Raw genomic sequence first — 12,845 nt, 5'->3', positions numbered from 1 at the left:
GTAATGCTGTCACTTTTAGCAGTGATATCTTATAGCCTAGCGTAAAAATTCGTTTAATTTTAAACCTTAGCTCGAAGGAGTACATATCATTGTCTAATAATCATGACGAGCCTGTTGGTCAACTGTGATAATCGAAAAGTTCTGCAGAAATTATTTGCGAAGTATTGGGTCACATAATCAGATTACGACTTGCCGATTAGACCAAACCAAAACAAAACTGTAAAGTAGCGAGCATCTATATTTGATACGGGGTCTTCGGTAAAACCCGAAGTGTTTGTCATAAACTAGTGCTACGATAAGTTTTATATTGAGCTTTTTATTAGCCTTTCAATTCACGTGAGAACATCACATGACAAGACAATAACCAAATTTCATGACTACGTCAGAGAAATAAAGAGATTCTAATCTACGGCGGATTTTCGTTTTTGAGCTTTTAAGAGCTTGTAATCACATTTCCACATATTTGGCACCTACAATACAACAGAGTAAGGCATGGTGAGTCGTTTGATACCAAATAACTGTAATGTGAATTTTGTTGCAAGTCAACCTTTAAATAATAGAATACATTTTTTTGAAAAATACTGGATTCCACAAGTTTTTATGTTGTCAAGACCAGGCTAAACTCTGCGTCATAAACATATTCAGAGATGATAGGAAGCACAAAAAAAGTAAACTTTTTGGGCACAATTTAAAGGAAGTTATCTAAGACAGACAGTTATCTATTAGATAAAACTACTACTAAAAAGTTACTCTACTGTAAAAGTAGCTACAGTATCCTAGGAGTTATATTGAATGATTGATTGAGGCTTTGTAATAGATGTACATGTATCACGTCATTTTATTTATATGATAGGCCTATATTATTATACAATATTGAAAGATTAAGGGGAGATGATGTGAATATGGATCTCTAAGATTTCAGACATTTCTAAAATGCATCACCAATGCTAACTGGTCCTCTATGATATATACCATAACAACATATCAATAAGGTCGGTCTTTGGTAAACCGACTGCAGATCTAGATAAAGCTGGTCTGCAAACCAGTTGTTGATCTACCAACACATCTGTTTCCTTGTCTTGCCAGTCTTGCCACCAGTTGATGACAAAAACAGAACGGACTGTTGTAGAACTCAACCACAAGAGATAAGTTATGGGCTGATGACCTGATACCGGGTGAAGATAGATAGCGGGCTACGGTGAGGACAGCCGGTGCCTGAGGACAGAAGTTCTAGGAAGAGGGTCGCCGTGATACAGGCAGGCTCTAGCGGGTTGATTGTTATATTCATCAATATCAAGCGATCCAAGGAATTGAACACGTGAAGTGATAGACTGAGTGTATCATACCTGATTAGGATAGAGGAAGTCGCTTGCGAGTTTATTTAGGTTTTTAAGAACCGAAGGAGTCGTGTCGCAGAGGGCTGCAAGACTGGTCAACTTGTCTCCACACTTCACCTGGACGAAAAGAATCAAGGGCATTATGTAAGACTTGTGCTACAGCTGGAATACGCTGGACACTTATGCTTTTACAGACAAAATCTGTTGTCTTTTTCAATTGGAAATGCTGACACTATGCAGTTGAAGGACAGATAGTTTTGCAACTAAATGTCTTCTCTGATAGTCCAATATGCACCAGCATCAGCACTCAGAAAACCAGTCTCTTGTGAGGCGCAAATAAAAGTGACACTCATGGTGACCTTCGTTGACTAGCAAGAGCTTTACTTATACATGATCAAAATCATGCCTTTTATTGACAGAAAACCCGTAGCTCTGCTCCTAGAGCTACCAAAAGTCTTGTTTGATGCAGTCATTTTCCCTTCCAGTCTGTCTTAATGCTTATATTATTTTTTAAATATAATCCCAGCTTGATTTTAACTCTCTCAGATTTCTACTATACCGAAGCTCGACCAAAATATTCTTGACCTGTTTGTTTCAGATGCTAAACAAATATTTAGAGCTCAAATAGAACCGAGATTATCCAAGGAATCCTGATGACGTGAAACTACTGCCAGCTGATTATCTCTCTCTCATTATCTTTGGACTTTAACTGTTTCGGTTTACCGACTGCATTTCGTGTGGTAGATTATATTCTATCCTATTCTTATTTTCATTAGAACAAGCTAACAAACTATGTCTCTAGACTTTCTATTCAATACAGAAATCTGAGGGAACAAGGCAGGTGCAAGCTGCAACAGATACAGCGATATATTCACCAGCATAGCCTTCTCTATTAATGGAATATTCATGCGGGATTCAGTGTATTTTATATATTAATATACTATATTATTAATTATTGTATCTTAACATACATTAGATACTGTAAAGATGCTTAAAAAGTTTGTTTTCTAGGCTTGAAGTCGATTGAATTATTTACACTGATTGTAACTGTAATTCGATTTGGCAATTCGACATAATTCACTTTTCAAGCAGTCTCACGGTATAGATAGTGGTTGAAAATATGGGTCGGACCTTGTTCATGTTTGGACTATAGCATTCCTACCTGCACCTTTTAAGCCAATCGGAATCCTTACTGCTTTTCTATAGTATAGAAAAATTTCTCAGAACAAGCTTTAGGAATAGAGCCCGGATCAATTACCAACAGTAGAATTTTAGGGAGGAGACAATCATAGAAGTAACAAAAAAGAATAACACTCAATACTCTATGGTTTATACCAACTTCTCTTCTACTAATACATCTACAACAATGAGAATTACCCCAATTTGGCAACATGAAAAGTGCTTAATGCTTTTAAATATTCTTGGTGCTACACACACTGACTATATTTATTAGCAAGCTGAGTTCATTTATGACTCGCTTTTGAACGATGACAAGGAGAATTCACACAAACAACAATTTTATATGAACCAATATAATTCCACTTACAACAGATATATGAAGGTCACTAGTGTAAATTGAAACTGCTATTGAAATACTACAGATAATCCTTTTGTGAATCAAATCCCTTTCTTCTATGGTTTGATTTTATGGTCATGAACTTAAAGTATTTCTTATTGGACTTTTTGTTGCTAATATGCAGCATTCATTTTTGAAAAAAATATAGCAATACAAATAAACACATAAAATAATAGTTTATGTTTATTATAGTTTATTATTATATTTATAATATTGGAATGATAACTCCAACAGAAAGGAGATAATGATCTCCTCCAAGAATTATTCTTCAAAGAACGGATTTCAGGAAGCATCCTTCAGACAAACTTACAAACTCAGCTGCTGTTAGAAACACCCGGTCTGTGTTTAAGCTCGCAGGTACAAGCTCGCAGGTACAAGCTCGCAGGTACAAGCTCGCAGGTACAAGCTCGCAGGTACAATTTCTCCTAAAGCCATTCACGTCAGTTTGTTGAAATAAAAACTTTTTACAAACAAAAATATGAACTAAAATAAATTCAAAAATATAATTATTATTGCTAACTTGTCTTACTAAATAACCTCAAGAAGAAGTTGCTAACATTGTAATCAATTGTGATAAACTGGAAAATGATCACAACTAAGCAAAATTTGTTGACAAGCTATGAGTTTAAATATTGGTGGCCTGCGCTGCATAGCCAGCAATCCCTTTGTACATTAGCCAAAACATAAGAGTGTGAGAGGGAGGAGAGGTATGCCCACCGCGGCTGTAGGTACTAGGCTTTTCTACTTGCATATTATCCCAAGCGTTGCTGAGTAATTAAACCCCATATAGAGTATTTGTAGTACGGAGCAATTTCTAAAAATAAAGTTATTATCAGTAAAGAGCTACTTTGAGACACAATGATTTCATTAAAATGCTTGTCAAAGACAACAACAATTGAGGAGAGAGCAAAGTCTATCCGTTCAACATTCTCTATTTGGTCCCAACTTGACAGACAGGGGCAGCTTTATTCAGATTAGCCAACTCGCTAGCGCGGTAACTTTTCAACACTTGTCTCCATTCACCTCCGCACGTTGAGAATAGGGTCGCACGATAGTCGACTGCTTGATAGTTGTCTTCTCGATATGAATATGCTGCCTATTTTTAGCCTATCGAAACATCCAAAACTTACATAGCGTTATCGAATAATAGAAAAGAATCTAACCCGATAGTTTAGCAGATTCAGTCAAACTCAGATAACTCGAACACATGGTTAACTCGAACGGATTTGTTTGGTCTGTTCCCACGCAATGATAAATTGCTTTAGATAGCTCGACCTCAACTTGGGTAACTCGAACAGTTTTTTGCCCAACGGCTACTGCGACGGTGGTTATCGTTTTAGAATATCACTTTATTCCAAGCCTTAGAGATAAACCTCAACTTTTAGTAGTTCGGCAAAATATTTTTGTTAACGATTTTTCTAAAGGTTTGTAAAAAATCAAATTTTACCAAACATTTGCTTTGCGATGGTCCTCCGAAAGCAAGGAAAAGTGAGCTAACCTTCGAACAAACTTTAAAAAAAATCGGCAAACTTGACCTTGGTTAAAACGCTCAAAAGAAAAAGATGTCTCTTCTTCTGAGTATTTCAACAGCGATCAAGTTTTGCCAATTTTAATCTGAAAACCTCCTGGCAATCACATCACCTAAAATGACAAACCAATCTCAAGTGATAGAGAAGACTCAATACTTTCTGATGAATTTTTTTTAAACTTTACAACAGAAGCATTTTAATTTGAAACAATCCATCTAGGCATTTGATTTATATATAGTTTGTATATGTACATTTATCTACTAAAAAATACATGGACTTGTGACAGTGCTCTGATAACTTGAACGCTCTGATAACTCGAACACTTTCATTCAGTCCCGTGAAGTTTGAGTTATTCGAGTTTGCCTGTAGTTTTTGTAGGTTTTTCTGCAGCTTTTCCTTTTCCTATCCCTTCCCACAATCCTCGATCTTTTCGGGCACGATAATTTTACCAGCTGCCAAGTCACGTGATAACTATCGGTGAACTCTGTCCGCTCATTGATAATTCGATAGCTATCGGTGGGACAACTCCAACGATAGTTGATCACACCTTTCCAAGCTATATATGCTATCCCTAGTTGAGAACCTCAAAAAACATTTTATTTGGATAATAAAAATCACAAATCACTACTTTGAAGCCAGATTCTGGCAATGCACTACATAACACATGCTAATGGACAATGAAGGATGACTCATGATCACTCTTGCAAACTCACATGGCATGTCTATATTTACTACTGGGAAGTCTTTTAACCACAGCAGGATCAGCAAGTTTGAAATGATCTTATTTAAGACCGCATATGTAAATGAGAAAAGCAGCTCCAAAACCTTCTTAGGGAGTTATCTCACCAACCTTGGAAACAAAATTTAATTGAGATACTGGTTATATAGCCATGAAAGCTCTTCAAAAAGCCTGAATACAAAAAAATTATGCAGTAATAACTTGGTCATACTTCTATGCAAAAACCAAATAAGCATTTGTCTCCCCTTGCTTGCCTCTGCGTGATAGGTTGTTAAAATGCTGATGAGTAGACGCTGCTGAAGGCGCAATAAACCAGATATGGATATATAGCGCATGTCCGAAAAATTGAAAAAAAATTTGAGCAGTTTAAATACGGAGATTTGCAAGAGGTTTATTGACATTTAAACAAGTTTGTTACAAATAAAGCCCTAATTCACTAATATTACACTTTGCTGTAGGTAATATAATGGTAATTGTGACGATAGACAACGGCATGCGATATATTGAACTTTCTTAGCAATAAAAAATTGAAGAATTGAGGCTGAATAACAACTCCCAACAATTATATCACGGGTTAAGACTTGTTTCTGACTAGTATTTGACTATTTTAGACAGTACTCTGAAAAATCTTTGATTACAATGATCGGCCCTATTGATGCAATAATAAATTTCCAATCCAGTTGAGAACATAGAGGTCCTCAGCTAAGCTCCTACTAGATGAGTTGACAGTTACGACAGCAATAACTAGAATATTTTGTTTGTTATTGACTCACTCAGCTGTGTATGCAGCTGTTTGCCACGCATGTCAGATTATTCAACCCTATTTCATGAAACAATCTAAATAATGCTAGAATAGAGATTAAGTGATGAGCCTGTGCTCCTGCATTGTGCCAGCAACGAAGTATAAGTAGATGTTAAACATCTGACTAAACACTGACAAGACCAGAGGTATGTCTCCTTAGCCCTAGCTAATGCAGGCTGCAATGAAAATGTTATGCAAGGCAGCCAGTGTCAGCATAGCATTTCATTGCATAGCTTTATGTCAGCAAGTAAAGAAAAGAATTTAGTTGAATACGCTTTAAACACTTGCGGATAAACGTTGAAGACGAAAAAACTATGTGCAAAGTGACGACACTAGTTACTGTAGTTACAATAGTTGATATCGACTATTGCGTTGAAATTGCAGCGTTACGCATCTATATCCTGTTGGTCTCTTTCACTATGTTTCCATGACGACGGATTTTGAGTTGTGCTCCAGTTGTGTTACAGTTCGAATTATGTGTTTCTATAGACATTCGCATGATGTGGATTGACTCCAGCGTCTTGTTGGAAAAAGGTAAGGAATTGTATGCTATAAGTTAATAATTAGCGACGCATGTGTTAGCGATGCAAACACATGAAACACAATCAAGAAAGGACGAACGGAATTATTGAAAATGTTTAAAGTTGAATAGCTGGCACGATGTTTTAATGCGCATCATTGGCAAGTGCCGGTTTCCATCATTCGCAAGCACGATGGATTTGATAAAGTTTTGTGAGTCGCAAAACTCGCTTAGTTGGCGATTTATGCTATTTCCATGATGATGATAGCTTGCAGATTGGCTCAAATTTGTGAATAATGTGTGTCATGGAGATATAGTGATTGCGACTATACGTGTCATAATCGCACTTTCGCTTGATCTGAGCATTGTAACCGCGATCAAGTTTGTCAATTTTAATCTATATACATCCTGTCACTCAGATCACCTCCAACATCAAAAACAATCGCAAATGATAAAAAATTACCAATATTTTCTGATACTAAAATTTTATGTAAATTCATAATTAATAGCCAGCAGGAAGACTTCATCTTCCATAGCGAAGTTATTGCAGACATCTAGCAGCAGGTTGCGAGATAATAAACAACTATCATGCAGTTGACGACTCACTGGGTTGCTTGGCACTCGTATACAAGTACCCTAGTCAATCAACTGGTTGGCACTGGAACATTCTAGTCCTGGCATCTACAGCCACTCGTCAACATAACAAATTACCTCGAGACAATAGTTTATCACATCGGTTTATCTGAGGCAATGTCCAGGCCGTGCAGCGGCTTGATAAGACAGCGGCATGCAGCCGGTAGATAGACAACAAGCAACACGCAGGACAGGAGTCGAGAGCATGCGTCTAGCATGAGTCAAGCATCAACAGCTTGACAAAACTAAGCCATGGTTACATACTGGCTCTCAAAAAATATTAAAACTTGACTCACCGATTCATAAATAGAAATACCCACCAATTGTATGGGATTGAGCAGATTCGAATAGATTCTACTAATGATATTATGAAAAAAACTTTCATTTAAACTTTTTAAAAGTTTAACAACTTGTTTGTGGAAAAATTAAACTACATTGCCTGACTAATGATGGCTTCTATATACATGCAATGATTTAGTAAATATACTACAAGCTTGATAACTTACTTGATGTGTTTCATACTAACTGTCTGGCCTGTACAGAGCGTGAAAGAGTTAGAGCTTGGGTACTTTCAGGTTCCGTACACACAAGGATACATGATAGGGTACACATAGGGATACATGATCGGGTACACACAAGGATACATGATCAGGTACACATAGGGATACATGATCAGGTACACATAGGGATACATGATCGGGTACACATAGGGATACATGATCCGGTACACATGGGAATACATGATCGGGTACACACAGGGATACATGATCGGGTACACACAGGGATACATGATCAGGTACACGTAGGAATACATGATCAGGTACACATAGGGACAAACATAGGGATACACATAGGGATACATGATCAGGTACACATAGGAATACATGATCAGATACACATAGGGATACACATAGGGACACACATAGGGATACATGATCGGGTACACACAGGGATACATGATCAGGTACACGTAGGAATACATGATCAGGTACACATAGGGACAAACATAGGGATACACATAGGGATACATGATCAGGTACACATAGGAATACATGATCAGATACACATAGGGATACACATAGGGACACACATAGGGATACATGATCGGGTACACATAGGGATACACATAGGGACACACATAGGGATACATGATCGGGTACACATAGGGATACACATAGGGAAACATGATCGGGTACACATAGGGATACACATAGGGAAACATGATCGGGTACACATAGAGATAGGCTACATGATACATCCTCCCAAATTTAGGAGAACTAGAGAGTTTTGCCTTGTTTGGGGTAGCATACGGCACACAAGAGTTGAATTTGATCTATTGACAGTGAATAAGTGTACATGGGCAATGTATAAGCAAAAAGCACAGCCTGAGATCTTTACAAATACATGTATGTTAATACTTTTAGGTTACAATAACCGAACTCTCGCCTTGCAATACTCATGTTCTGTGTAAGTACTCATGCTAAAGTTGTTTAGTAAACTTTTCACATTTCTTCAATAAAGTAATTACTATGTGGGTAGCCCAGCGCTGAAAGTAGCAGGTAGAAGTAATAACTATATGGGTAGCCCAGCGCTGAAAGTGGCAGATAGAAGTAATAACTATGTGGGTAGTCTATCGCTGAAAGTGGCAGATAGAAGTAATAACTATGTGGGTAGCCCAGCGCTGAAAGTAGCAGGTAGAAGTAATAACTATGTGGGTAGTCCATCGCTGAAAGTGGCAGATAGAAGTAATAACTATGTCGGTAGCCCAGCGCTGAAAGTAGCAGGTAGAAGTAATAACTATGTGGGTAGCCCAGCGCTGAAAGTAGCAGGTAGAAGTAATAACTATGTGGGTAGCCCAGCGCTGAAAGTGGCAGATAGAAGTAATAACTATGTGGGTAGCCCAGCGCTGAAAGTAGCAGGTAGAAGTAATAACTATGTCGGTAGCCCATCGCTGAAAGTGGCAGGTAGAAGTAATAACTATGTGCGTAGCCCAGCGCTGAAAGTGGCAGATAGAAGTAATAACTATGTGGGTAGCCCAGCGCTGAAAGTGGCAGATAGAAGTAATAACTATATGGGTAGCCCAGCGCTGAAAGTAGCAGGTAGAAGTAATAACTATGTCGGTAGCCCATCGCTGAAAGTGGCAGGTAGAAGTAATAACTATGTGCGTAGCCCAGCGCTGAAAGTAGCAGGTAGAAGTAATTACTATGTGGGTGGCCCAGCGCTGAAAGTAGCAGGTAGAAGTAATAACTATGTGGGTAGCCCAGCGCTGAAAGTAGCAGGTAGAAGTAATAACTATATGGGTAGCCCAGCGCTGAAAGTAGCAGGTAGAAGTAATAACTATGTGGGTAGCCCAGCGCTGAAAGTAGCAGGTAGAAGTAATAACTATGTGGGTAGCCCAGCGCTGAAAGTAGCAGGTAGAAGTAATAACTATGTGGGTAGAACAGCGCTGAAAGTGGCAGATAGAAGATAATTCAATGTTTATGAATACTTGTAGGACTAACGGATGCATATCATGTAACTCAGTCTTTAGTAGATATATTTCTGGTATTTCGTCACACGAACCAAGGGTTCGTATAAGGAATCCAAAGAGGCCTTGAAAAGACCTGATTACACACACCAATAATATGCGTATGTATTTATATATCTACCTGTAGACCACGAGAACAAATGCATTTTGACACGTTGTGTCAAAACAAACTGTTGGTCTACTTTGATAGAGATAAAACTGATATGTCTGCAACTGATTGAAATAGCTGCTTGCAGGGGATATAAGCTCCATTCCTGTTTATTACTTCTCGATGCAAGATAGTTTCATAGAGGACTCCCTTTAGACTGATGACAACTCCCTTTAGACCGATGACAACTCCCTTTAGACCGGTGACAACTCCCTTTAGACCGATGACAACTCCCTTTAGACCGATGACAACTCCCTTTAGACCGATGACAACTCCCTTTAGACCGATGACAACTCCCTTTAGACCGATGACAACTCCCTTTAGACCGATGACAACTCCCTTTAGACCGATGACAACTCCCTTTAGACCGATGACAACTCCCTTTAGTCCGATGACAACTCCCTTTAGACCGATGACAACTCCCTTTAGACCGATGACAACTCCCTTTAGACCGATGACAACTCCCTTTACACCGATGACAACTCCCTTTAGTCTGATGACAAGGCTTCACACATACATCTATTCATATATGAACAATGAAATTATTACCGTAAAAAACATATGAAAGCCACTAGTGTGAATTGGAACTATTTATGAAACGTTCGGATAACTCTTTAGGTAATTTAATCTGTTGAAATGCGAGTTTTTTTTGTAGTTTGACTCAAGTCATGAACCAAAAGTATTTTTGGACATGACTGTTCTCATCGTTAAAACGCAGCATTTTCCGTTAAACAAAATAAAAGCGATGCAAATAGCTACACGAATGCTATTTCTATCACATATTGTTTGTGATCTATATTTAAATATCAAATATGCTTATAAAACTTCACTCACAGCAAGTTAAAATTTAACAAGTACGTCATGGTCTTCATACGACTGCAGTTAATTGTCATTTATCAATCTATTTGTCAACATGACCGCCATTCTGTAGTGTTAGTATGGGAGCCACAGCAAATATCTACCCTACATTCGGGCTATGTGTTTCATCGCCGAGTGCAGCCCAAGCCTTCAGGGCTGTTCACAAAGCGACCCATATACTCAGTCAAATAGCCTTTGTTAGCCTCAGAACTTGGGTTAGAAAAGAGGTTTTTAATGAGTCTTTTATAAAGAAACAGACGAAATGAAACAAATTTGTGAATGCCACTCATTCAGCTTAGGCGTGACTATTTTCGACAAGGCTAGAAATATATATAACTCTATTGCATAGAGTGATGTTCAGTGTTCTCAACTACTACTATTGTCATTATGAACCCTTTCACTGCGCTGGGCTACTTTATTTAGGTTTTTAAAAACCGAAGGAGTCGTGTCACAGAGGGCTGCAAGACTGGTCAACTTGTCTCCACACTTGACCTGGACGAAAAGAATCAAGAGCATTATGCAAGACTTGTGCTACAGCTGGAATACGCTGTACACTTATTCTTTGACAGACAAAATCTGTTGTCTTTTTCAATTGGAAATGCTGACACTATGCAGTTGAAGGACAGATAGAACAGTTATGCAACTAAATGTCTTCTCTGATAGTCTAATATGCACCAGCATCAGCACTCAGAAAACCAGTCTCTTGTGAGGCGCAAATAAAAGTGACACTCATGGTGACCTTCGTTGACTAGCAAGAGCTTTACTTGTTCATAATCAGAATCATGCCTTTTATTGACAGAAACTAGCAAGCTACATCTCTACAATTTTTATGCATAAGTCTATGCAAAATTCTATGATTAATTGCTGTGAACTCATTTTTGCAAAATTTACAGCGGTTGCATAGTAACTGAATATTGATGATACGTGACAACATAGCCTATGATCATTAGTATTTCTAAGGTGCTAAGAGTGATGTCCGAATGATTCTCTAAAAAATAAGCCTATCTTCGCCAAGCAAATTATAAGTCAAAAATGAACATCTTTTTCGGGCGATCAAACTTTTTACGTGTAACATGGCTTTCGTAAGCGCCTCCAGTGCTAGAAACAGAATAGCGTTTGTTGATGACATTATAGCCGACTCAGATTCAAAATTAATTAAATACTCAAATAATAAAGGTGACAGCACTGAATCGGATGGTGGTGAAAGTAATATTTTTGTAAGAGTACGGAACATTGTAGAGAATCGTTACAGCTTCGAAGCGAACGCAGCTTAACATAGCTTTAGCAATGCACATAGTATAGATATATTAAATTTTTTGCATAGCTCTGTTTTTTCACATATTGGCAAGATAAACTATATAACAGAAATTTTCTAGATAAGGTTTGAAATGGAAAAAATTGTATACATACATGTATCATGTAGCAGAATCAGCAATTTTCAGTAAAATGGCTGGCAGAAGGCTGAAAGCTAAATTTGTACATTGATGGCAATGAAAGGGTTAATAAATATACAAGAGCACCATCTCAGAATAAGAACTGTATTTAGGGCTGCTTTACACAATATCGCAGATGTCGGAGTTGTCCTCTCAGTGATTTTTGGTTGACTGTGCACCATTGACCGATGGCATCATCGGGGCAATGTGGGCGCCGTGAAAGATTGCGACTGTCAAGCTTTCCGACAGTTCGCCGAGCATCCGCAACTGTTACACAGTACAGCCATTGCAACATGCACCGTTTCAGTGATGGTGATTGGTCGTCTCGAATTGCTTGATCTACATTTTCGCTCATGACCGTTGCTGCGAGACTAGTATTTATCGTTTCCCGACAGCATTTTATAATGAGAGCGCTATGACGTTCATTATTTACTGATGCAAACGCCAATGAGTTTATGACAGCGTGAACATTGTTATCATAGATCAGAGATGTCAAACTCAATTGTAGAAGGGGCCACATTTCAAAACACGACCTAGGTCGCGGGCAGAACAGGATAAACATTTATTGGCCTACTAAGAATAGATGTTTTTGGAATCTAAATATGGATAAAAACAAACAGGAATATCACTTTGAAACAAACTTCAGGTTAAATTGACGGGATAAGTACGCAGGGAGGCAGCTGAAGCAATGCATTATGGGATCTGTAGTTCTGTGAAGTATTATGTCATCAGTGCTCCATACG

The 12,845-nt window shown here is 38.2% G+C and overlaps 1 protein-coding gene across 4 annotated transcripts in view; it reads right to left on the bottom strand.

The window, feature by feature from the left end:
• The window catches only part of LOC137387123 (nuclear receptor coactivator 7-like), a 38,209-nt gene that overhangs the window by 22,264 nt on the left and 3,100 nt on the right, over window positions 1-12,845 (bottom strand). For all 4 annotated transcript variants that reach the window (XR_010977868.1, XR_010977867.1, XM_068073432.1 and 1 more), the window contains exon 3: window positions 1,347-1,454. Coding sequence is in view for 2 of the 4 variants with exons in the window: in XM_068073432.1 (XP_067929533.1) it covers window positions 1,347-1,454 (108 nt within the window). In the remaining 2 variants the exon portion in view is untranslated. The remainder of the gene's footprint in view (window positions 1-1,346; window positions 1,455-12,845) is intronic.

This window comes from Watersipora subatra, chromosome 2, assembly GCF_963576615.1.
Source record: "Watersipora subatra chromosome 2, tzWatSuba1.1, whole genome shotgun sequence".
Lineage (NCBI taxonomy): Eukaryota > Metazoa > Bryozoa > Gymnolaemata > Cheilostomatida > Watersiporidae > Watersipora > Watersipora subatra.
This window is presented reverse-complemented; position numbering and strand designations above follow the sequence as displayed.